Source organism: Drosophila bipectinata, chromosome 3L, assembly GCF_030179905.1.
Source record: "Drosophila bipectinata strain 14024-0381.07 chromosome 3L, DbipHiC1v2, whole genome shotgun sequence".
Lineage (NCBI taxonomy): Eukaryota > Metazoa > Arthropoda > Insecta > Diptera > Drosophilidae > Drosophila > Drosophila bipectinata.
This window is the reverse complement of record NC_091738.1, coordinates 10,031,527-10,055,904: the sequence shown is the minus strand read 5'-3', so window position 1 is coordinate 10,055,904 and position 24,378 is coordinate 10,031,527. Positions and strand designations below refer to the sequence as shown.

The 24,378-nt window shown below is 46.3% G+C and overlaps 6 protein-coding genes across 7 annotated transcripts; 3 read left to right on the top strand and 3 right to left on the bottom strand.

Moving 5' to 3' along the window:
* The first annotated feature begins 126 nt into the window (after positions 1–126).
* endos (endosulfine alpha) lies at positions 127–1,964 on the top strand. Its single transcript, XM_017236955.3, has 3 exons — positions 127–424; positions 970–1,169; positions 1,235–1,964. Exons 2-3 carry the CDS (start codon positions 984–986, stop codon positions 1,406–1,408), a joined length of 360 nt encoding a protein of 119 aa, XP_017092444.1. The 5' UTR covers positions 127–424; positions 970–983; the 3' UTR covers positions 1,409–1,964.
* Positions 1,965–2,602: 638 nt separating this feature from the next.
* On the top strand, positions 2,603–7,103 carry Grip163 (gamma-tubulin complex component 6). The gene is made up of 5 exons (XM_017236958.3): positions 2,603–3,737; positions 3,793–3,946; positions 4,001–4,365; positions 4,424–6,639; positions 6,701–7,103. The coding sequence occupies exons 1-5, from the start codon at positions 2,610–2,612 to the stop codon at positions 6,933–6,935; spliced, it is 4,098 nt and encodes a 1,365-aa protein (XP_017092447.3). The 5' UTR covers positions 2,603–2,609; the 3' UTR covers positions 6,936–7,103.
* Positions 7,104–7,169: 66 nt separating this feature from the next.
* Positions 7,170–8,824, top strand: viaf (viral IAP-associated factor). 2 transcript variants are annotated; one of them, XM_070279643.1, is made up of 2 exons: positions 7,170–7,192; positions 7,856–8,824. In XM_070279643.1, the coding sequence occupies exons 1-2, from the start codon at positions 7,190–7,192 to the stop codon at positions 8,570–8,572; spliced, it is 720 nt and encodes a 239-aa protein (XP_070135744.1). In that variant the 5' UTR covers positions 7,170–7,189; the 3' UTR covers positions 8,573–8,824. The 2 variants fall into 2 exon arrangements, with proteins under 2 accessions (XP_070135744.1, XP_017092411.1); XM_017236922.3 differs by lacking the exon at positions 7,170–7,192 and adding an exon at positions 7,539–7,695.
* On the bottom strand, positions 8,247–9,949 carry LOC108122357 (tubulin polyglutamylase complex subunit 2). Its single transcript, XM_017236921.3, has 4 exons — positions 9,789–9,949; positions 9,567–9,734; positions 9,239–9,504; positions 8,247–9,185 (listed from the first exon to the last, which is right to left on the bottom strand). Exons 1-4 carry the CDS (start codon positions 9,856–9,858, stop codon positions 8,826–8,828), a joined length of 864 nt encoding a protein of 287 aa, XP_017092410.2. The 5' UTR covers positions 9,859–9,949; the 3' UTR covers positions 8,247–8,825.
* A 103-nt stretch (positions 9,950–10,052) lies between these two features.
* On the bottom strand, positions 10,053–15,288 carry LOC108122359 (anoctamin-4). Its single transcript, XM_017236923.3, has 13 exons — positions 15,228–15,288; positions 14,344–14,591; positions 14,091–14,272; positions 13,079–14,026; positions 12,873–13,018; positions 12,236–12,816; positions 11,952–12,169; positions 11,728–11,892; positions 11,309–11,662; positions 11,149–11,248; positions 10,697–11,093; positions 10,544–10,634; positions 10,053–10,491 (listed from the first exon to the last, which is right to left on the bottom strand). The coding sequence occupies exons 2-13, from the start codon at positions 14,519–14,521 to the stop codon at positions 10,165–10,167; spliced, it is 3,687 nt and encodes a 1,228-aa protein (XP_017092412.2). The 5' UTR covers positions 14,522–14,591; positions 15,228–15,288; the 3' UTR covers positions 10,053–10,164.
* Positions 15,289–16,691: 1,403 nt separating this feature from the next.
* Positions 16,692–24,116, bottom strand: LOC108122378 (chitin-binding domain protein cbd-1). The gene is made up of 10 exons (XM_017236947.3): positions 24,042–24,116; positions 23,709–23,977; positions 21,928–23,655; positions 21,707–21,871; positions 21,470–21,649; positions 21,244–21,408; positions 20,816–21,181; positions 20,177–20,368; positions 19,540–20,118; positions 16,692–19,098 (listed from the first exon to the last, which is right to left on the bottom strand). The coding sequence occupies exons 1-10, from the start codon at positions 24,046–24,048 to the stop codon at positions 16,693–16,695; spliced, it is 6,057 nt and encodes a 2,018-aa protein (XP_017092436.2). The 5' UTR covers positions 24,049–24,116; the 3' UTR covers position 16,692.
* Between the last annotated feature and the right edge of the window lie 262 nt (positions 24,117–24,378).

Genomic DNA, 24,378 nt, shown 5'->3' with positions numbered 1-24,378 from the left:
CTTTAATACTTGGATCATAAATTATAATATATTTTTTATTATTATAGTTTTTTATTAAAATAAAATATTTATGTTTTTCCCCCTGTTGTGAAGTGATATCGGTTTTCACATCGCCTATCGAATAGTCTGATGTCCGATGTTCCATCCCTGGCAGTAGCCTTGCATCATCTCTCAGCGCGTCTATAAAGTGTTAAAATAATTTTACTTTGAATTGCCTTGAGAAATTTAGTCATTTTTAGAGAAAGCACACAAACCGAATTTAGTCTATTACATTGCATAAATCATCAGCTTTTGTTGCAAATCACAGTAGCTGCCGTTTAGCCGGATTCTGGTTCGCTAATTGGCAAAGGAGACGAAAAAGCACAAGGGTGAAGAACAAAAGGAGGTGGAAAACAACAGTTAATCGTCAATTTTTACGGCAAAGGTGAGGAACTACGCCTTACCAACACATTCACACAGACGGCTCTTATCGCAGCCGTATTGGTGGTGTATATAAAAATTAAAACAATATTTGCACATCCGATTATTACTATAATATTTGCGTGCAGTCGACGTCGGTTTCATATATTAGCGAGTATGTGCGTATGTGCCCTGGATAGTATGTGCGTGTGAGTGTGCGCGCGAGTGTATGTGATGAAATGCAATTTTATCTTGGCATTTTGCGCGCCTCCGAGATTGTTCACACGCTGGTGCTCTTGTTACCCTTGTGATTACGATTCCAATTCCGTTTCTGTTTTCCTTTCCGTCCGATTTTCTGTTGTGGAAAAGCGGTGTCGCCATTTTTCGGCCCGGGTATTCGTAGCAATCGATTCCGTCCCCCCAAGGTGTCCGAACGGAGAATAGCGACCGTTACTTTTTAACCGGTTTCTCTGATTCGAACCTCGGTATTTTAGCCGGTATACGAGAGAGCTCTTTGCTTTTAATCGATTATCTTCGATATGCGTTTCTAAAAACTATGTTTTATTCCAGCAAATAAATAAAACATGAGCTCAACGGAGGAAAACAGCAACAGCCCGGCCACCACGCCCCAGGACAGTGAGCCCGCGGAGCAGGCCAATCTGACGGATCTGGAGAAGATTGAGGAGGAGAAACTGAAGTCGAAGTACCCAGGTGGCATGCGAGTGCCCGGCGGTCACTCGGCCTTCCTTCAGAAGCGACTGCAAAAGGGGGTTAGTTTCAAAATCATCCTAATTAGCTCATTGACGTACTAAATCTGAAAATTTTCGACCCACAGCAAAAGTTTTTTGACTCAGGAGACTACCAAATGGCCAAGCAAAAGGGTGGTGGCGTCAAGCAGGTCTTTGCGAACAAGGTGACCACCGGAGAGGCTATACCCACACCCGAGACGGTGCCAGCGCGCAAGACATCGATCATTCAGCCTTGTAACAAGTTCCCGGCGACGAGCTAATTTACTCACTCTAACCAGAAACCTCAGATGCGGTCCCCCTGTTCCCACTTTAAATGCTCTATACCTAATTTTAAAAAATCTATTGCTAAGATGGCTGCTGGCTGCTGCCGGATGGCAGGCATTTCACAGATTAACAATCTGAACTTGCAGCTCCGTTTACCACAGTTACCAGTCCTTTGGCCGGCTTCGCTTTTGGCCAATCTCACGATCCGCGATCGAGTCAACCAGGTCATTCATCTCTCAGGCCGGAGAAGCGAAACTAGGCAAGTCGAGCAGCGTGAAATTAATTGCAACAGTTATATATATATATCTCTATCTGTGTAACATTAACATAACTTACCCTGATCGTACGTAGTTGTAAGTATAACGAGCATAATAAATTTAAGTTGGAGCCAGCCACACGTATTGTTCTCGTATATTGTAAAGATCCAAACAGAAAATGCATGCTCGTTGCTGTTAGCAGGATCAATTAACTTTTCATTTTGGTCGGAGGCGAGATAAGATGAATCTTTCGCGAGTAATGAGCTGAAATAAAATTGTATGTACGTACTACCTACATATGTATGAAATGTGATTTCGTGGGGCGCTAAACTAACAACTAACTGAATCGGGAAATGTTTATTTAAATGATAAGTGACTGGTTGGCAAATCACCTAATTAGCTTGAAAACATTCTGACGAGCACCTTTCGTAATTGGTTAACCAAATTGTCAGGCCACAATTGAAATCACTAGCCATGACAGCCGTGAGTGTTTTGCTCACACTTTTGGTTCCTGCATTTGCCATCCAAGCTTAATCCAAAACCGAAACAGAAGCTTCGGCTTCGCGATGAGATAATATATTTCAGTCTTATTCTTGTATTGCTGTTTAAATGTGGATGTCAATAGAACAGAAATGAGAAAAAATAGTTTGTAATTAGTGGTCGGAAACTTAAAAATATATACTCAAAAATATCTATTCAAAATTTTAAAATGAAACTATACAAATGAATTATTCTTCTGTGGAAACCGAATACTACACCTTATACAATTCGACAATTTTAATAAATTCTTGTTCTTATTTTTTAAAAAAAAAAAAGCTGTTTAAAAATAAAGGCATAACTTTAAAGTTTAAAAAATGCTGCTGGCAAAAGCCCGCCAAATTTTTAAATTTGTGGTATTTTTTGTATGGTAGAAAAATACCATCAATTTTATTCGCGATGCATGGCAACCCTAGTGGTCTCTATGTATGTGTTCATCAGTTGTTATGTTTGGTTTCCGATTCAAGTAAATATCCTTAATCTTGTGCATTTAAATCAAATCCAAATGGATGCCGAGGTTGAGTGCAGCCGAAGTGTACCTGACTTGGTCACCCACCTGGCGACACTGCTGTTGAAAAAGGAATTAGCTCCAAAAATGCCAACAGCTGCCGATGTCGCAAAAAAGCGCACCAGGATATACGAGGCCTTGTTCTTGAAGGGGAGCCTGTCCACTGAAAGTAAGCTGGAGTTGTTTAATGATGTCTGCCGAGAGCTGGAGGATGATTGCAAGCTTCGAAAGAGTTTAAAGGATCTGCAAGTTCTAATGGGCGACCGGACTTTGGAGGAATCTGTGGAAACCGAGGATGCAGAGAACGACAGTGCTAAAAATAAAATAAGGGTGCTCCGACCAGGACCCCTACGACTGGTTGAATCCTATGAAACCGCACAGGAGTATATGGAAAACCGATTTTCGACCGTGCTTAATTCCGTGGACCAAATGAAGCGGGCTCTGAAACCGATTCAACTAAAACCCTACACCAATTACATTCGGATGAATTCAATATCCAAGCCACCGGAACCACTTGGAGTAAAGTTCCAGCCTCCAAAAACATCGGCGTTCTCGGGCATTGCTGAATCCATGGCTCGCATACGAAACTCTAAAGGTCCTAGTCAAATTTTACCTTTTCGAATGCCAATTCTTAAAAAAAAGCAACCATCTGTGGAGAAAGAACCAGAATTTATCTGTGATCCAAAGACACAAAAGATCTTCCTGTCCGATCAAATGCTGACCAACGAATTAAAGCTGTATGCCAATAAAGATCTTGTCCTCAACTATGTTGAGGAATCTGTCCTGATTGAGCACTTGAAAAGGGCTGCAGCTGGTCTTCAGTCTGAAACAATTATCATTTCTCCAAAAGATTCACATAAGCTACTGGTTAAACCCAACATCGCCCTGCGAACTGTGTTGCCAGAAGTGGTGGCGGAATTCGCGGATCCCTTCCTGCGGTCAGGACGAGCCCTCCGACGCTTAAGTGCACGCGTCAAACGCAGCAGACATGTGGTGACTCGATTGGAAAGGCCCGTCACTCGGGTAGGTTCTTGATTTAAAAGATTTTTCAAGTAATTTAATATTTTTTTAATTTCAGGCCCTACGCGAAGCTATAGTGGAATTTATTTCAAACAGCCGGCATTTTCTACTTTCCATTCGTGCCAACAGCATAATCCATCTACTGGATTATAGTCTTCCCACTATGCTGCTGCTCCAGCACTTGGAGAAAATGTTCTATCATGAACCAAGGCGTAAGTAAATTGAGTTTCTTTTTAAAATGTATTGTAAACCTTTTATTTGTAAAGTCAATTTGGATGGTGACGTTACTGGCCCGTTTCTATTGAGCTGCATATGGTCGGCCATTGATAATTGCAGCAACAGCAACTTCCTGCAACTCCTCATTTACCTGCTGCGATGCCTTTGCCAGACCTACTTTGTCCATCTGAAGCGGTGGCTTTTTCAGGGAGAGCTGGATGAGACCATGAACGAGATCTTCATCACCAGAAGCCTGAATAATTCGCACATGGTGTTTGATGAGGGCAGCAAGGAGTTTTTCGATCGGGGCTATATGGTTATTAAAGAATCCGTTCCGAATTTTTTGAGTGGCTGCGAAGACGACATTCTGCAGTGTGGAAAGTATAATCAAGTGCTTAAGGCTTACAATCCTCAGGTATGGCTTAATAGCCTTATGAAAAAAAATTATAATTACTTAGTAATGTGTCATCTAGCACCCCGTGTTCGATGTGGAGCTGCCGGAGTTAGTAGTCTGCCTGGAAGAACAGCAGCTTAAGGAGACGCGACGCAACCTGGCGGAGAAATACTCCGCTATATATCAACGCTTTGGGTGGTGCAGCATGCAGAGTATCTTTGAGGAGCGCATGGCCGCCAAACGAAGTTATAAAAACCTTATGGTGGAACGTACGCAAGCTCATTTGGCCGCCTGGGAGGAACAGCAGCAGATTCTCCTGCTTGAATCGAATGCCCAGAAGAAGCTGCGCTATGAGGAGTTCAATAAGCAGAAGGCGCTTCAGGAGAAACTTCGTTTAGAGCAGCGCCGTGAGGAAGTCGTCCGGGAGATGGCGTTTCAAGCCGAATGCGAGCGGATGGAAGACCGAAAATGGGAACAACTAAAACCTGAGCTTGAAAAGGAAGTGGGTGTTCTCCAGATGGAATTAGAAACAGATAAAGAGTCCCACGGGATGGTCAGTCCAGTTGCCAGCATAAACAGTGATCGAAGTTTCGTATCCTGCCAGGAAGGACCAGATTCCCAACATAATTCTTCTGTTGAACATAACGAGGAAGGCTTGGAGAAGGAAATGGAGGCGACGGATGACACAGAATCTGAATTTTTGTCAGCCAGGGGAGTTCCATACAACCGCACAGTGTCGGATGTGGTGAACTCCAATGAGGAGCCCATCCTCCAATCGGAGCTGAGTCGCAATCGCCAGCATATGCAATCTTCGGAGCAGTTCCAGGAGTGCCAAACATGGGTCAAACTCAATCAGCAATCAAAGAGTCAGAGAACAGAATCAGATGCCCCACTGCCCTCCGATCTCAATGCAAATGTATCGGAACCTCTAAGTGAACTGCAAATCAACCGTTTACGGATGAACCATCATGATCCTTTCGAATCCTTCAACTCCACCGAGGATGAGCACATCAAGCGAATGCAGATTAGTTTGGCGTCGGAAACGGAAAGAGCTCGGAATCGGCGGCGGGTGATGGATAGTGAATATAATATTATCCTAGGCGAAGCTTGGACCAAAAAGAGCAACAACAGCATGAGCCTCCCTCTGGAAAACAACAAGTTGCATGTGGATGTGTCGTTAGCAATGCTCACCCCCATGTCCACAACTTCCGATGCAGACATTGGAAGCCTAACACCCGCCAAAGACACTTCTGATTCATCCAACAAAGACGAAGCAAACAACAATAACCAAGAAATCGGCGACCATAGATCTCCAATAACAAAGAAAAAAGTACCTGATTTCTTGGGTCAGCTCGCGGCAAGCTTTAAACCTACTTTTCTGCTACCCACCAATGACATCTTAACATGCAACACAAAAACACAAACAGGAAAAGCAGACAAAGGACCTACATTTTCAAAGTTACCAAAGAATTGCAATCCTTTCATGATCCGCCGATGCTTACAGCTCTCCGTAATGGCTCCTGTCAACGCCCACTATGCTCTTCTTCGCAATGAGGTGTTGCGGATTTTCCAGGAGCTCCGTATCTACGATCATTTCCGTAAACTGAGGAACTACTTTTTTCTGCTGGATGGCCAGTTCGGAACATTGCTAACTAGTGATATCCTTGGAAGGATAAACGCTGGCGTTGATCCCCGCAGTCTGTGTCAAAAGGGCATACTCGATTCTATTCTGAGTCACGCCTTGGCATCCTGCTCGGATGAAATTACGGTGGCCCAGAATCTTATTTTAAACTGTTCCACGATACCCGATTCTCTGAATCTGTATTCAGTGGAAGCTACTTCCATGCTGAAGCTGGACTGCAAGGTAGACTGGCCATTGAATCTAGTGATCAGCCCTGAAACCATTGCCAAGTATGGTGAAGTCTTTGGATATTTGCTGAAGCTACGTCACGTTACCTTTGTCCTCGAGGGGACTTTTGATCATCTGCAGCAAATGGGGAAACTCCTTGGGGCCGAACTTAGGACGGCTTCCCAGTTCCGACAGCTGCAGATGTCACGACACAAGTTGGCACATTTTATGACATCCTTGCAGACGCATTTGGTAGCTAATGCCCTGCAGGGATCCTGGGAAAAGTTTAAGGAACAGCTGTGTACTGTGAATTCCATCGAGGGTCTGTACCAGAAGCATGCCATGTATCTGAAGAGGGTGGCCTTTATGGCTCACTTGAATCGTCGTAGTGCCAAGGTCAGGGAAACCATAGACAAGATGCTTATTATTATTCTGCGCTTCTGCAAGTAAGTTCACTTTCTTCTCTATAATTATTTATAACAATTCTAAAATATTAATTTTTTTTAGGGTTATTCATTCTCAGTCATTCGTAAGGGATAGTGATAATGATAATGTATTCATTCATCCCCGATTCAAGCGCCTTATGCAGGAAGAAGCCGAGTTTGAGAAGTTTATGCTATATCTAATCTACTTGGGGAATAAGGCGGCAGCCTCTGGTTATCAGGAGGAAATCGGTGACCTGATATCCGTCATTAACTTTAACAAGTACTACAAAGTAGCTGATCAGGAATCCGTGTCTTAAAAGGAATCCAACATTGCTAGAGAATCTCTGTTATCATTAATATGCTCTTAGAAATATTGCTTATGGCTAGGTATCGAAGCATTATTTGCTTTTATAGGCAAAGTAATTTTAAACGGAAACGAACTTTTTTATTCCATAAAAGGATTGTAAATCCGGAATATATTTTATATCAAAGGATCAAATATTAGAGGATATTTTGATAAATACCAACTAGAAAGTTGCGCCTTGTAATGGTCCAAAGTCGCCCATCATAAATGGTATTACAAGTTTATCAAAAACTAGATAAATTAATTTTAAATATTTTATTAAAAAATGGATGTTAATGCAGTACCTAATTGTAAACTATAATTGTTTTTAATATTTTCCATAAATAGGAAAATAATTTACAAAGCAACTATCATTCGAAATGCTTGCCGTGAGCTCATAAATAAATTAATTGAATCTTTTTAATCTTTTACTTTAATATTTTTAAATTTTACATTAATAATTTTATTTAAATTTTAATTATTAATTTTATTTTTTAAATTTGGAAAGTTTTAAAATTTACATTTTACATTTACATTCTTACATGTAAGATATCAACAGGTTTTACCTATCGTTCAGGCTCCCATCTCTAAACGGCACTTATCGATATATTTATCGTCATGAGTCATTTGGTTTAGAAATATATTTTATTTTTAGTTTACACGGTGCATACGCTTAACTCTTAGAAACTTTTAAGTTATTTATCTTCCCCTTGAATTAATCATCGACAATGCAGGTAAGGATTCATTTACATCACAAAAGTTGGTTCTCCATTATTAGAAGGAAACCAATTTCTTTGTGTCTGAGTGGGTGTGTTTTTGGTGCACCAAAAATAAACTCCATATTTGGTAATGAAAACTTTGAATGAAAACTCACGTGGCATGCATTTTTTGTAGGATCCCAATGAAGACACCGAGTGGAACGATGTTCTCCGCGCCAAGGGAATCATCGGACCCAAAGCCAAAGAGGCTGCGATCACAGAGGACCAGATCCAAGCTTTAATGGATGATGCCATCCAAAGACGAACAGATTTGCCTCAAAACGAAGGTCAGAGGGATAAGAAGATTGATGACATGTCCCTGGATGAACTGGACGAGCTGGAAGATTCCGAGGACGAAGCTGTTCTGGAACAATACCGCCAGCGGCGCATTGCCGAAATGCGAGCCACTGCCGAGAAAGCCAGATTCGGATCAGTCAGGGAGATCTCTGGGCAGGAGTACGTCAACGAGGTGACCAAGGCCGGCGAAGGCATCTGGGTGGTCATACATTTGTACGCGAACGGAGTGCCTCTTTGTGCTCTTATCCACCACCATATGCAGCAGCTGGCCGTCCGGTTCCCGCAGACCAAGTTCCTGCGCTCCGTCGCCACCACATGCATCCCTAACTTCCCTGAAAAGAACCTGCCTACAATCTTCATTTACCACGAGGGCCAGATGCGCAAGCAGTACATCGGACCTCTGGAATTGCGCGGTGAGAAATTGACGCTGCAAGAGCTGGAGTTCATGTTGGGGCAGGCTGGCGCTGTACCTACTGAGATTACGGAAGATCCCCGACCGCAAATCAGGGACAAGCTGCTGGCTGATCTTGAGGACAAGAGTGCAGACTTCTACTAATAAAGCTTCATCCAAATCAAACTACTTAATGTATCAACAGAGCGATGACTAATTAGTGGACCTGCTTGAACAATTTTAGTATTTCTAGATGAATAAGGTTTCGATGCAGAACTACATTTGTTAATTTTTACATCGCTCTGTTGATTTTTGTGTATTTTTCCTTCATTTCATTGTTTAGTGGCATTTATCTTTTCGTTGGCGCCTCGTGTGCTATCCTCACATGAATAAAATGTTTTTATTTTTTTACTGAAACTCATTTGTGACTCTGTTTGGTGTTTGGGGCAGCTTTCGCAACGCTTTTCGGCTTTCCCCGAAAAATATTCGGATCAATTATGTTGTAGGGATGTTCGCAGGCCGGATTCAAGACACGGCCACGTCTTGGTTCGTGCTCCTCGAGAAGATGCGGGGCTAACAACAGAAAAAGCTGTTCTGTCCAGGAGGGTAGGCCGCAGCTGGAGAAGCACAGTTCCCAGTAGGGCAGCCCCAAATGGGCGATGGCCATTCGGAGGTACTCGCTAAAAGTATCAGCCAAAAATTGCCAGCTTAAGGTGCTGAGCTCCAGCAGATAAAACTTGGGATTGTTGGAACTGGTGGATTCATACAGCATGCACACCTAAATATAGACATTAGACATGATGATTCACCTTCTAACTATTAGTCACGTACCTTGGCCACCTCGTTGACATTGTTTATCTCGAATATTTTTGACTTGGGGGTTATAATGGGCGTGGCATTGCCCCATTTATCCTTACCGGTAGACGCCGCAGACGATACGGACTGAGTGCTGCTGGATGGCCCCAGGACATCTGAGTTGCTACTAGCCAGAGCCGCTGCGCTGCTGCTCGAGTGGGTGGTTTCTATATTCTCCCGAAGCAGAGTCACCTGTAACAGGTGGGGGAAGTGGATGTGACCCACCCGACGGATGTCATTGGCTTCAAGAACATTGGAAGGAGTTACAAAACTAAGAAGTAACACTGAAGGACATCCTACTTACGGGCATATTGATAGCTCCAGTTGAGCACAAATCCGTCCGAGGACAAATAGAACTTCTTCATATCCTCCGGCAGGTAGACACAGTGCCTCTGCTCCCAGTTGACCACCTGGCAAGCATTCAACGGTTGTCGCCTTTCCAGAGTCACATTACAGACCCTGGGCACGTTGGCTAAAAGATAGATGTTCTTGAATACCTCTTCAGGATTCAGGATACCATACTCACAGAGCGTCTTGATTAGACCCAGCGTCAAATTTTCATAGAACGCATCCTCTGGAGAAAGTTTCTTGTTCATCGTTAAATAAATTTCGTTTAAAAATAATAAATTTGATTAGTTTGTCAAAAATTTGTGGAGCTGTAAATTTCTTTCAAGTAAACAACGTGAAGTTCCCTTGGCAACGGGGCGGATGAGTACTCAGTACAAGAATTTAAGTTTCTAGACAACATTAAAAAGGATTTATTTACAGAGACTATGAGTTCAAAAACCACAATTACACATGAAATAATTAAATTAATGAGCTTGGGTACAAGTAGGCTGGATGCTGGGTTCGTCTCATCTCTTGTTTTGGGCCTGGGGCTCGCTCTCAGCTTCCTCCTCGTGTCAGGAAACCTCCCACACGGTTGACTCCACCGAACGCCGTGGTCTGGCGGCCACCTCCACATGTGCGTCCAGTCCGTCGCTCAATCGACTGAAACGACGGGCCCAACTGCCACGGGCATTTCCCTGGCTTCCGGCGATCGATGTTCGATTGCTGGCATCCCGGAAAAGGCTCATTATGTCCTGGTTATCGCCTTGGGCTCGTTTAATTCCGTGGTGGTACTTGGCCTCTTTGGCCAAAAGCTGCTCGCGCTGCATTTGCGTTTTCACCTCCGCTGGCACATCCGGAATAATAAACTGCATGATGCCAGTGATTACAAACACCACATGCTGAAAAGGATATGGCATGAGGTGGGTTCATTAAAAGCTGTAGGGGATCTACCTCGAAAACCACAACAAACGCCAAGCGAGCTGCAAAAACATGCCAATAATGAGGACTTAATCCGTAGGGTTCATAGTCTTTGGGGCCATTTCTGTAACGATGTAACGATAGGATAAGTTATCCATAATATAGAGGGGTGCTATTGAAACATACCTATAGCCCCGATACTGGCAGGTGTCTGGATCCTTTTCGCTTACCGTAGCCCCCCATTCCTCTTTGTAATCCGATGTATTGAATATGGACAGCGAGTGCTCGATGTAGCCCGCCAGGGTGTGGGTCTCCGAGTAGACAAACTTGTACACCATGCGGGGTATAAAGTCACTGGTGTAGGCAATCACAAAGGCATTTGAGACGACGGCTGTGTAGGTGATGATCCGCAGGATGCCGTACCAAGCACCAATATCCTCCACCCTCTCGGCTAGTGGACGTCTAGCCTGGGTAACCATCTTGTAGGCATCCAACCGGATCTCGGCCACATTATTGAGGAGAGCGAAGAGTGGCGCCAAAGGAAATGCAGCCACAAACAAGGTAACAAAGCCATATTGGAGAACTGTAGAAAATGGACATTGTATACCATATCATTCCAATTCTACAAAGATACTCACTCATCTCCAAGTACTCGTCGAACAAGGCCAGTCGCCCAGGATCCTGCATATGATAGTCCTGTTCCCAGGCCATGTGCAAATGCGATTCATCCTTTGTGGCCTGAAATCATGGTTAAAATGTTATGAATATAATTGTTTTTAGAATTTAATCTATAAGTACTTGTTTGTGTTTCCGTTGTCGCCACCAATTCCAAAACTTGGGAAACAGATACTCCATAAAGTTATTCCAGCACTGTTTCCCCACCATAATAATAGCCAACTGGATGCAAAGTTCCGACAAACATCCCGCTGGATCGCAGATGTCATTCTTTAGCCGAAAGAATTCGCTTCTACGGGCTTGATCATCGCCAGGATAGTCGAAGAATCTTCCCTTGAAGAACGCTATATAGATGAGCGACGAATAAAAGTTCATAAATTCAAAGAAGAATATCTTAAAGGTGTAGGAGTCTTCGTATTCCGTGTGGGTGCGAGGATTTTCCAGGTTAGTCAGTTTAATGGCCATGCGGTGGTAGATCTAAAAGGATAAGAAGTTATAACTTAGTTTTTGGACTCGAGACCTCGGAAAAAATGGAGACCTACTCGAGTAAGTATCATGATGACCACCAAATTGATGAGGGCAGCAGTGACACTGGTGAAAAGTTTGGCATGTTCCTTCACAAAGAAACCTCCACCACCATAGATGACAGACACCAAGGATATTCGATACAATATAGTGCCTAGCACGGCGGAAAGTACCACAGAGATCTAACATAGGATTATATTTCAAAAACTTTTCATTAAAAAGGATTAAAAGTCAATCTTACCATAAACAAAACCGCACTGCCTGTTATAACAAATCGTATAGCTCGATTCCAGGAGGACATATAGGGCTCTTTTTCTCTCGTTACAGGATTCATGCGGAATGTGGTGGCATTTGTTTCAAACTCTGGACGGTTCTCCTCGTCCATATCCACGTTGTGCAGGTCCCACTCCCAGACAATCACCGATTGTTTTCGTTTCCAAAGCTCCAGAAAAGTGGTGGCTGTATTGTGAGGAACATTGTTTATTAAAGGATATATTATATTATCCAATATTGTTTTGTAATTACCCCAAAAGGACATGAATATGGCAAAGAACACTGTCGAAGGATTGTCAAACAGATAGGTGAGTCTTGAAAAGAGACAGGATTCTGAAAGTCTTTGGTAGCTACATGCTTTGTCGCACAGCGGACACAGGGTAATGTTTCCAGTTCCGTACTCATTACAGATCTCCTTGCTGGGAGTATTGTCCTCGGACTCCAAAGTGGCCAGGCCATAGATGAAGCACAAAAAGCCAACCACTGACGGATAGACAAGCATCTCCGTGTAGAAACCCAGCCAGCAGAAGTATAGCGCAATCTTATCCCCAAAATATTTCCGAACCAGGCACAGCGGCTGTTTTTTGTACCACTGGGATGGATGAGCCCATGTCTGGTAGAGAACTCGGCGGTCTAGGGAGATGCCACTGGAATGCGGTCTGTCGTACCGTCCCTCGTGCAACGGAAAGCAACCCAGGTAGGTTCCGTCATTTAGAAGCCGACGAATTCCGTTGCGGTCACTCTCGTCGTAGGGCGTCCGGATGAGAACCTGCATCACCATCAGTGATCTCTGAGCGCTTGTAAAAGCCGTGGCGCGATCTTTTACAATAAATCTATAGAGGGTATTAAATAATGTATATATCCCTAATAAAAATATGCATTTACTTACTGCTCTTCGGGGTTTCCATTAGCTGTTGCGGCTTTGAATGTGGTTTCTCCCTCCAGAAGTTGCTCGTCCAACTGAATCCTTTTTGTCAAACGCTGCCACACATCCTTCCAATACTGCACGTTCCTCATCACCACGTTTTCCTCGTCCTAAAAATAATGCAGATTATGATATATACTTCAGGTGGCCCTTAGAAAGGAGAGACTTACCCAAGAAGGCTTTACGGATATGGTGATGAAGCGCTTGATTGGTAGTTTGAGGTTCATCACCTCAGCCAATCGAGTCTCCAGCCGCCACGGCAAGTGAATCTTCAAGAAGAAGGTCTTCTCGTTGAAAGATTGGGACTTGTCCTCCAGCTCCACTTCAAGGCCCTCTTTAATTAGGTTCTCCATAAAGCCGCGTCGGTTTTCACGACGCTTGGCTTCCGCTTCCGTCATAACGCCCAGGTCCTCCTCCTCCCAGGCCAAGACCATGTCCACCTTTCGCCGGCCGTCGCGGAACATAAGCGATTCCGGGTCCAAGCCCTCCCTATCTTGCTTGCTGACGCGTCTCTCATCTCCGGACTCCCCGCCCAGGCTGTTGCTTTTGCTGGCCTTCCGGCTGCCATAGTAGCTTCCACTCACGCTGCTCGCCGTATCCGATGCCTTTCTCTCCGTGGGCAGGAGCTGCCTGTAACCGAACTGGTCTGGTAAAACATTGGAATGCGATGACTCCATAGCCTCATACGACTGATTGACTTTGTCGGCGGAACTAGCCAGGGTGGCGCTCAGGTTCAAGCCTAAAGATCGTCTCATGGCTGTGCCCGGAATATCCTCATCGTGGCTGCCCACGATCTTGGGTCCAAACGCCTGAGTTGGGCTAGGCTCAGCCGACTCCGATTCCAAGTGCGTGGGCAGTGGCGTGGCAATGGAGTTGGGTTTGGAATACAGGGAATTTCCATTGCCCGTGCGCATCACCGAGGAGTTGAGCCACTTTTCCGTATACGCAGCGGAGCCAGCACGGGCCCGATTGGCACTCAGCTTGGATTTGGGCAGGATGGGAGTAGAGGGGTTTTGGTTCGGCACCGGGGTAGTATCCTCCGGCTCCTGACAGCCGTAAATATTATCCGTTGTTTCCACCATTCGTGAATGCAGATCGTTGTCAATAAGAGCACTTTCCTGTTTCCATAAAAATTATTTCTTAAAAAAAAGTTTAAAATAAAAAACGTGGATAGGGACATACTCCGTAACTAATTAATCTTCCAGCCACAATTCCGCTATCCTGGCTTAGTCTTCTTGGTCGCAGCTTGGTCTGATTCCGTCGAATCATACGCTCACTTTTGGCCGGACTGGACATCACCTCACGGCGGACGGAGGGCTCTGGAGATTGTCGTGAGTTTCGCAACGTTGGCACCGAAAGGAATCCTACAGGACAGAGGATGAGGAAAAATTTGAATCTCTTAAGAGTTATAATCATTTCATTCCTGATTACTCACTGGGAAACTGAAAGACCGACTGTTCACTGGACTTGTCGCCCTCTCGGGCGTCGCTGCCAATGAGATCCTCGCGAGAACTGGCCTCTGTTATGGGGGCGGTGCTCTCATCCTCGACACTGTCGATGCGTATCTGAAAGATGTGTGACTTCTCGCCGGATAGTCCGTCGTGATTGTTCATCGTGGCCCGGACTGGGTTAAGCAAGTGTGGCGCCTTCTTTGCTCAATCGGAGCTGTGGCGTCATGGAATTCTGTGGAGCACAATTGACAGGTCATTTAAAAATTTGGCCTAGTTTGAAAACCCAAGTTCCGAAACCATCTGGTTGAGTCCCCATAATAAACTATTTAAAGTTCCCCCCGCCCAATTCGGACTACTTGTCGGGGAGTTTGAGTTCAGTCGGGGGTGGTCCTCAAAAGTTGTCGAGCTGCATAGCCGCCGAATCCGTTGGACATTAACAATTCATGCATGTTTATACTAGTGCCCTCCAGTTGGGCGTTAATTTGGGCCCTTACGACTATTTGTATCTTCATTTGCAAGAGGGTTCCAATCAAGAGGCGGACATTCACGCACACGTTCGACATTGACCCACACGGCCAACTCTCCTGAGAAGTTGGGGTATCCCATTGGGAATAATGCTTTCACATTAACCAGTCAGTGCACCTTGGGAAAGGTTGGGCAAACAAACTTGTTGCTACGAGTGCTGGACACTTTCCCAAGCGGGCGACCGACCACGAATGACAATGGTCCTAAATAATTGCTCTAGATTTTGTATTCGGATACTATGCATTTGCCAGCACACACATGGACTTGTAGATGGGTATAGGTAGCTTCGGAGCACTAAAGGAATGACATGCTCTGGGCCACAAACAAACAAATCCATTCGTACCTGGATCACACTAATAAGCGTGCGACGGACGTCCTGGAAATGTCAGCGTTTGTTGGCAGTTGTGAAAAGTCCCATGCCATTGAAGTAATCACAACAATCGAAGGTTTATTGATTTGCTCCTGTCGGTTGTTCCCAGGTCCTAGCACTACAGGTACAACTATTTATATGACCAATCGATTATTGATTTACGCGTCTATCTGAATGCACTTTGGAGTTCAATTAGGCCACATATCACTTATCCTAGACCAACAGATCTTCAATCTAATGGGGTAAGGGGTGTCACTTAGCAGGACAATTTTAAACTGACCCCCAATTTATTGATTTTGTGCTCTTGTAGTTATTATCTTTCAATCAAGGTTCACATTATCCAAGCACACGCTCGCACGTTCATCCTTCGCTGACAAAACCACTCTGTATATGACCCGGACACTATCCGCCAAATCGGAAATGGCGTACCACTCTCGACGAGGGTTCCCGACCGAATGACCGACCATAGGTCCTTTAACTCCTGGCCAGGACAGTGACACTAGGGCCAACAGATAGCTAATCACAGTTGTACTCGCCCCGGTGGCTCTCTCTTGTGACTAATGGGTTTCGGGGGACGTAGCTCCATCGGGTAATTGCGAGAGGCTTTTCAAGTTTAATAAACTTTTCACACGAGTAGCCTACAGAGAGATATTGACTCAATACCATATGTGTTTCTGCTTTCTAATTTAAAATCCCTCCCCGCTCCATGGGTAATACATACTACATGTATGTGACGTCAGTTGTTGGGGGTGTTTCGTACTCGTCATAGAGTTTTGTCCTGCGGACTTGTCCTGGGGGCCAATTGAATATATGTCTTGAATAATATCCCTTCCCAGGGGCACTCTAAACATCGCACCCATGATGATTACCAATGTCTCGCATTCGTGACCATAAAAATAGACTTGAATGCGACAATATCGGGTACTCGTATGAAGTAAGTACTATTATTGTTTGGCAGGGAATGTATTTTGATTGAATGTACGTCATTAACGACGGCTAAGCCTTTTGTCTTTTCGGGGGCTTGTGCGTGCCCAGTTGACCGTTTCACGGACCTTTTTGTTTTTGATTGACAATACTAGAAACCCTTCCCCCTCCACTAGGGAGTATGCAAATGCCACTTATTTATATTTGAAGTGGCGTCATTTAGCTCTAAATTATGCCATCAATAGAGCCCCCCACAAAGGAGTTTTAATCGGAGCTATTGACGCTTAAGGGAAGGAATTTTCCTTCCCAAACCAGGTGCTATCAAGGACGCTGTGGTGGATTGGGAGTGCTGGAAAGAAAATTCTATAAGCTTTATATGACCGATCTAGTTATGGCTTTATTCTTTTAAGATTTTAATATATAAACCAGGTTAAAAACTTTTTATTTTCTTACCACCACCATTATTTTTTATTTAGTAGATTATTACGGTACTCAGCCACACAAGAGATCACAACTAACCGATGTTGTCGCCGGCGACCGTGTCGTCTCCCTCGGTTTTGCACTGCTGCAGAGTATCCGGTTCACAGGAGCTGGTCAGTCGGTTGAAGAACTCTCCCTGGGCGCACTGACCCTCAATCTTCTGCCCATGGACGCACACAAAGTATCCTCGGCAGTTGTCCGCATCCCGCGTCAATTGGCCGTGCTTTCCGGTGCACACACCCACTCGTTCCCCGTTCTCCATCAGACAGGTTCCGTCACTTTGTCGACAGATGCCCAGGAGACTGTCAAAGCTCTCACCATTGCGACACCTCTGGGAAATGGCCAAATCATCCTCGCAGCTGGTGTAGCGACGGCAGTCGCCCTGCTCCGCCACAAAGCTGCTGCCAATGATGCCGCAGATGGTGTCAAAACTAGTTGGTTTATCCTTACAAATGCCCAATGACGATCCAGCTCTTTCCTGACTGCCTAGATCGCCGCTTTGTGACTCAATTGGTTGCTCGGAAGTCGAATCCGCGCCAGAATTCACCTCATAGGCTTGACATTGTTGGAGTGTGGAGTTGAAAAAGTAACCCGTATAGCAAAGCTCGTGGCGGAGGGTTCCGGAAACACATATGTAGAAGTTATTACAATTGGCGGGATCTGGCATTATATGACCATGCTTGCCCTCGCAGACCAACGGATCTGGTGGAATATGTTGGTTGTTGGGTTCGTCGTCGTCACCGACTGATTCGACCAAGGGGCAAGACCCATCGTCCACCAAGCAGAGCAGTTGCTCCGAGTCAAAGTACCTTCCGGCATCACATCGCTGGGCCATGGCCACTCCTCCGGCGCAAATGAAGTATCTGGTGCAGTCTGTACGGTTGGCCAGAAATGTGCCATCCGCAAGATTCCCGCAGCTATAGGCATGGCTGCTATTGGACTCCAGTTGGCCGTTCCGACAGGTCTCGATGGCCTGTGATTCCGGTTCGCAAAGCGAGAGCACAGGATTGAACTGATGCTGAGCAGGACACTCCACCGGAATGGCTAGTCCTTTAACGCAGGCATAGTACAAGTTGCAGTATAGTTCATGTGGAACCCTAACTCCATGCAGTCCAGAACACATCTTGGTAGTCTGATCAGTGTCATTCTGATTGGTCTCCTTCACGCACTGCCCGTGGTCCACGCGGCACATGGAGAGGAAGCTGTGGAAGTACTGGCCCTCATCGCAGCGAATCAAGGAAGTTCCATTCCTTTTAGAGCAACTGTAGTAGGCTCGACAATCCTCAGGATGAGCCACCAGCTTGCCGTCCTCCACGTTAGAGCAGATGGCTAGCTGACAACTTCCATCGTTTGGGCGGCAGTACCCCGATTCCGAATCATAAAAACTTCCAGAGGGGCAGCTCTGGAGGAGAGCCGCTTCTTGCTGGAGACACAAATAGAATTGAGTGCAGTCCGTGGGATCGGGGACACTCAAGCCATCTAACTGACCCAGGCACTTGTTCTCCGCCGAAAGAAGTCTCTTAACCTGACACTGAGACTGCACCATACAACTGTTTTGCTTTGCCGCATAGCTGTGACCCCTCAGACAGCTGCCCAGATGCCACTCCTCATCTTCGCAAAAGAGGAATCCCGGGGAACAGTTGTCTTCCTCTGTCTTGGATCGGAGCTCGCCTTCCCGGCAGATGCGTCGCATTCCGTTTGCCTGGCAACTTCCATCACTGGGAATGCAGCCTAGTAGGGGCTCAAACTGCTCCCGCTCCTGGCATCGCTGCTTGATCCATTGTCCCTCCTGGCACAGCTCATAGCTATGGCAGCTGCCCACCAGAGCGCGACTATCTCCTGCCGAACAGATAGCTTTATCGTCCTTAATCAAGCACTGACCCTTGTCGTTGGGCAGACAGTAGTTGTGCTCCCTGCTGAAGTACATGCCCAGTGGACACTGATGCAGCCACCAGGCGTTGTCCAGGCACATTAGGTAACTCTGACAACCTCCAGCCTTTGAGGGGCGCACTGCCAGCTGTTGGCAGTCCTCCGTAAGGTTAACAGATGTCCTCGTCATCATCCAACTGCAAATGGTCTGATTTGGTTCCAGTTTCTGATCCTTTGGCATCGGCAGGCATGTTCCCGCCTGGGGAGAGTAGTAGTATTGCTTGGCGCAGTTGCGCAGCCGCCACTTGCCACCAAAGCAGCGGAAGTACTGCTGGCAGATGCCACTCTTGGCAGGCACAGTCTGCGATTCACTGACATTACTGCATAGAGGAAGATTGGACACTCGAGCAAAGGAGCACACGAAGTCATCTCGGGGTTCCAGACAGCGTTGCTGTTCCGTGTTATAGTATCGCTGGTCGGAGCAAGTGCGTCGACGCCATTGGCCGTCAATACATACTTCGTACTGGGAGCAATTGGTTTCCACAGGGCGCTTCTCGTCCAGATCGCAGACCTAGAAAGGAACAAGGGATAGGATTAATTATTAATTTATTTATGTAATAATTTCTATCATTCTTTGAAGAAGCCCCTTCATAATAATAGGAATAACACCCATTTCTAACCACTTCTGGTATTGGAAACATCGAGAATTATCTTTTTCAGAGAGCAGACAAATCCACATGTTCCATTCTATAGGCACGAAAATAAAAGGCCGAAAGGTTTTCATTCATCTAATTTGAATTTATTTTAGAGCATATATAGTGTATAGAGTATATTATGGGTTAGTCATATACGTATAGAAGTGGAACAAGCGGAACACATTCACATTAATGGTAACTCGTAAATAACACGTAGTGTCATAGGATAATATAGTGGATTATTTGTGGCCTAATCCAGAGCCCAGAGCTTAGAAGAGCTTATGGAAGAATCTCTTGAACATGGAGAGGGACCTTACGTTTTCCTCAGCCTCAACGGAGCGCTTTTGGACGCCGTGGTAGTTGGTGCACAGGCCCAGTTCCGGAGCGAACAACTGACCCACGGAGCACGGATGGAAGGTGACGCTGATGCGGTCTTCATCGTCGCATGAGCAGAATCCGGTGCGGGTGCTGGCCGAGGCAAAGGCTTCAAAGCGGGAACGCTTCTGGCACTCCTGCAAGTTGCACTGGATCATGGCGGAGAGGGTGCAAATTCCCTTGCTGATGTCGAAGAGCTTTCCGGAATCGCAGTGGAAGAAAATGGCAGTGTCGACATCCTGACAGGTGCAGTAACCACCTGTTGTGTTCAAGGCTGCAAAAGCTTGCGCCCCTAGAGTCCTGTCACGGCATCGAACGGAGTCGCAGGCACTGGTGGCACTGATAAGGGCCGAAGCTTCCATACATGCCCCTACGGCTGAGTTGAAGGTCTGACCCTCATCACAGCTCTTGAAAACTGGAGTTTCATCCAGGCACGTGCAGAAACCTGTGCTGGTGTTCAAAGCGGGGTAGATCCAATAATCTTCAGAGCATTTACCCGGCTCACAAACGCATTCAGAGGCCTGGAATATCAAAGACCATTAATTATGGGAGACTTATTCTTTTATTTATGAAACTTACTGCAAGGACAACACAGCGTTCTGCGCTAGCGCTGTACACCATGTCCGCGTCGCAGGTTTCAAGGAATACGTCGCCGTTTTCACAGATGCAAAAGTTGGGATTGTTGTCCCCGCCGGTATTCGTTGGGAAGGGTACCAAGTCGGGTTGAGTTGCGCATTTGGCGGCACTACACTCGGCTGTAACACTGGAATCCTGAGAAAAAATTGGGGGTTAGTTTTAATCGAATACTTTGTTTTCAGATCCATGTTCTTTTAAAGGTGTCAGATGTGGAAAATTTTGAGAAAAGACCAAAATACCAAAAAACCGATATGATGGCAAGATGAGCATAGCTCGGGCAATACTTGGAAGATCCAGAAGTGTTATACCTTCCCGATTTCAGAACATCCATTAGCATCATTCCCCATCAAAATCTGGCAATAAAAAATTGGACGCAATTTTCGCAATTTTTTCAAAGGGGTTACATCATAATTTTGACCAAAAATTTGTTAAATTTTTTTTTGGTATGTATTTCAGATTTTTTGATGCAGATTGAAGGGTGTTGGAGCTCTTATTCATAAACGGTATTCAGTTTTTGAGTCAGATTTGGAATGGTGGAAAAATTCGCTAAAAATTGAATGAAAAACTGCTTTAGATCCATACCTGAGGAGCCTTGCACAGTCCGAGCTTGGCATTGAACTCCGTACCCTCATCGCAGAGCACATAGCTGGGCAGACCGTCCTCACAGACGCAGAAGCCTGCGACTCCGCAGACGGCCGGGTAGGTAGCGAAGTTGTTCAGAGTATCGCACTGATCCGCATCGCATTCCTTTGGGGTAACGACAACTACTTGACACATTCCCAAGTCTGGATTAAATTCAGAGCCTTCGGCACACTTTGCCAAGACAGGACAAGAGCTCTGGCAGTAGCAGAAAGCGGAGGTGTCATTCTCAACGCCGAAAGTATTGTAGTTCAAGCCGTCATCGCATTGGCTGGCATCACAGGCATTTGGAGTACAGGATACGCTGGTCTATATATAGGAAATAAATGAATTCTAAGCTCCTGAAAGGACATAACTTTTTAAAAACTTACCGAGCTAATGCAGGCACCAATGGAGGCATTGAACGCGGTGTTGGGTTCGCAGCTTTGGAACGTCGGCACTTCGTCCACGCAGACGCAGAAGCCTTCGTCGGTATTTACAGCCGCAATGTTAGTGAAGTCGGGCTTGTCCAGGCAACCCTTAGAGCAGCAACGGGGCTAAAAACATATGGAGAATTAGTTTTCTCCTTATGTACAAGTATATAGTTTCATAACCTACATCGGGAATCTTAATTGCGGTACACAGCAGATCCTCGGCATCGAAAGTGTATCCAATGGGACAGGGAACGGAAACTGGCTCACCGGCACGGCACAAACAGAAGTTGTCTGGGTCTTCGTAGTCCTGAGAGACGCTGTACTCAGACGCTGAATCACAAACTCGGGGATCGCAGTTTCCGGTCTAGAAATAACCAATCCCAATTACTAGCTGAAAATCCTTATCTCCAAAGTTACATACGAAGTCGCAAGCACCAGTTGTTGAGTTGAAGAACAATCCAGAGCCGCAGGATTCGAGGTAGCCTTCACCGTCTTGACAAATGCAGAAGGTGGAGGTGTCGGTGCTCAGCGAGGGGTAGGTATAGTCCTCAGCAGCATCCTTGCAGATGGTCTGATCACAGTTTGCCTATAAGGACAAGGTTACGAACAGCACATCCTGAACAAATATGCATGGTAACTTACGCTGGGTTGGCTTTTACAAATTCCAAGTAGAGCTTCATAGGCGGACTCGGAGGGGCAGGCCACAATGGTGGCCTCCTTGTTCTTGCAGAGATAGAACTTGCTGGTGTCGTCTTCCACGGGATATGTGGTATCATCAGCAGCGGTAGCACACAGCTTAGCAGAACAAGCCACCGTGGATGAGCACTCGGAAGTCTCGGAGTCGAAGGCCTCACCAGCGGGGCACTGCAGAACAGTAGGCACTCCGTCGGTGCATTGGTAGTACTTGGTGCAGATCGGATGAGCCACATCGCCGGTGCTGCAGGTGCACGGATTGATGCACTGGCCAGTAACGTCTACTTCGCACGCTCCCTTGATGCTGTACCATTGTCCAGAGCCGCAGGACGTATCAGTAGCCAGGCCATTCCAGCAAGTGATGTAGCTCGTGCAATCGGCCGGATTTGCCATCTGGTAGCCGTTCGGTTTGTTGGCGCAGGGCCAGCATGTTCCGGCCGTATCTGGGACACAGACACCTCCCTTAAGTACATTTCCGACGCCGCAGCTGCCCTCCACGAGCTCGCCGTTCTCGCAAATCTGATACTTATCACAGTCGGTGGGATGGCAAATGATGGCGCCCTGTTCGATGCCACCCGGGCAGGTCAAGCTACGCTTCTGACGGGATGCGGATTTCGATCCTTTCGATCTATTCTCGGGGCAAACGTTGGCGGTGTCCTGACGACAAATGCCTGTAGCGGCATCGAAGTAGAAGTCCTTAGAGCAGGTCTCCTGCTGCCACTGACCATTCATGCAGACCGAGTAGCTCCAGCAGTTCTTGCCAATGGCAGGAAGATCACGGGCACTGCACTCGGCGATGAAAGCAAAGGTTGTCAGTTCCGTAGTGGTGGTAGAGGTGGGAATCGCCGCAGAGGTGGTTGACTCGTCCGTAGAAGCCGGGATTTCTGTGGTTGACGTGGTTGATGCGATTGTAGTGCTTCCGTCTATGCACACATTGTCGGTATCTGTCTCGCACTGGACGCCATTAAAGTATTCCCCGGAAGAGCAGCAATTGGAAACCCACTCGCCATCTACGCACTTGTCGAACTTGGTGCAGTCTTGGGGATCCACCTTCACGTCGCCATTGGTGCAGGCAGCCGACACACAGCATTGGTTGTCCGTGTCGGGAACACACACTCTCAGTTCGGCATCGAATCGGTTGCCAGTTCCACAGTCTCCACCCTCCTCCAGGACGCCGTTGAGGCAGACTAAGAATCGACGGCAGTTGTCTGGATCTGCATCCAATTCTCCGTTCTTGGCTTTCTCACAATCACAACCTTCGGGAATTTCGGTGGTGGTCTCCTCTTCGCAGGGTTCCGGGGTGGTAGTGGTAGAGTCTTCGCAGGGTTCAGTCGAAGTGTCCTCACAGGTGCCGGGTACACAGATCCAGCCGGTCACATCGATACGGCTGCCTTCTGGGCACTTTTGCAGGGTGGCAGCTCCTCCATAGCACAGGTAGAAGACTGTGCAGTCAGTGGCGTCGGCTACAGCCTGTCCGTCTTCCTTGTCAATGCAGAAGTTGCTCCAGCAGGTCTTGGCAGTATCAGGCTCACAGGCGCTGGCCGTGTTGTTGAAGAAACTGCCTAGGGGACACTTTTGGGCGTATGCCTTCTGCTCGTCGCAGATGTAGAAGCCGGCACAGTTTTCCGTGTTGGCCAAATAGGCACCAGTCACCTCATCGGCACACACATTGGTGGTCTGAAGGATTAGGAGGAATTAGGAATAGTTAGGAATATGAATAGTTCGCCTACCTCGGCCAGAGGAGCCACCAGGCTCAGGTTGCAGAGACCACGTCCGGCATTGGCGCACTTTCCGGTCTTGGGATTGTATTCCTTACCCGCCGGGCAGTTGACCCGACGAACTACGTTTTTCGAGGAGCAGCGGTAGAAGCTGGAGCAGCTGGATGGGTTCGGCCAATGAGGCGATAGGTTGCGTATCTTCCGGTAAAGGCACTCAGGATCGACGGCATCCACAATGGCGAGGGTCACTGCAGTGAGTGCCACCACAGCTAGCAGAGTAACTGGTGGTTGGATAAAAATCGGTTCCGTTACTCATATCCTTGTCCTGATCCTGGCCATACTCACCTTTCATCTTATGTTCACTTGTATTCCACTCGTGTTGATCGAAGTGTACTCCGCACTATTGCCAAAAATTGGTCGCCCTTATATACATCATCCACCTTTCCTGCACCAACTTTTCTTATCGCCATCAATTATGGTGATCATGTCAAAACACAGCCCTATCATGTCAACTTAATTGAGGTGTGATCTCTTGGAAGTTGGGTTCCTGGAAGTTGACTTCTAGTAGGGCCACTCCCAAATTATTTTCTTGTGATATTCGGAATTTGCAAAGTTATGAATGAATGTCATTGTCGTGGCCCCCAAACCAAGATCACTTGGAACGAGCTCCTAGGGAAAATCA

Coding starts and splice junctions, on each gene's coding strand:
- endos (XM_017236955.3), top strand. CDS start 984: ATGAGCTCAACGGAGGAAAACAGCAACAGCCCGGCCACCACGCCCCAG. Junction 1,170..1,234: donor AGAAGCGACTGCAAAAGGGG/GTTAGTTTCAAA, acceptor TTCGACCCACAG/CAAAAGTTTTTTGACTCAGG.
- Grip163 (XM_017236958.3), top strand. CDS start 2,610: ATGGCAACCCTAGTGGTCTCTATGTATGTGTTCATCAGTTGTTATGTT. Junction 3,947..4,000: donor GTTCTATCATGAACCAAGGC/GTAAGTAAATTG, acceptor TTATTTGTAAAG/TCAATTTGGATGGTGACGTT. Junction 6,640..6,700: donor ATTATTCTGCGCTTCTGCAA/GTAAGTTCACTT, acceptor AATTTTTTTTAG/GGTTATTCATTCTCAGTCAT.
- LOC108122357 (XM_017236921.3), bottom strand. CDS start 9,858: ATGAACAAGAAACTTTCTCCAGAGGATGCGTTCTATGAAAATTTGACG. Junction 9,505..9,566: donor CTGGAGCTATCAATATGCCC/GTAAGTAGGATG, acceptor ATGTTCTTGAAG/CCAATGACATCCGTCGGGTG. Junction 9,186..9,238: donor ATGTCAACGAGGTGGCCAAG/GTACGTGACTAA, acceptor GTCTATATTTAG/GTGTGCATGCTGTATGAATC.
- LOC108122359 (XM_017236923.3), bottom strand. CDS start 14,521: ATGAACAATCACGACGGACTATCCGGCGAGAAGTCACACATCTTTCAG. Junction 14,027..14,090: donor GAAGATTAATTAGTTACGGA/GTATGTCCCTAT, acceptor TTATGGAAACAG/GAAAGTGCTCTTATTGACAA. Junction 11,249..11,308: donor GACAACGGAAACACAAACAA/GTACTTATAGAT, acceptor CCATGATTTCAG/GCCACAAAGGATGAATCGCA.
- LOC108122378 (XM_017236947.3), bottom strand. Junction 21,650..21,706: donor CAACTGGTGCTTGCGACTTC/GTATGTAACTTT, acceptor GGTTATTTCTAG/ACCGGAAACTGCGATCCCCG. Junction 20,369..20,815: donor GACTGTGCAAGGCTCCTCAG/GTATGGATCTAA, acceptor ATTTTTTCTCAG/GATTCCAGTGTTACAGCCGA.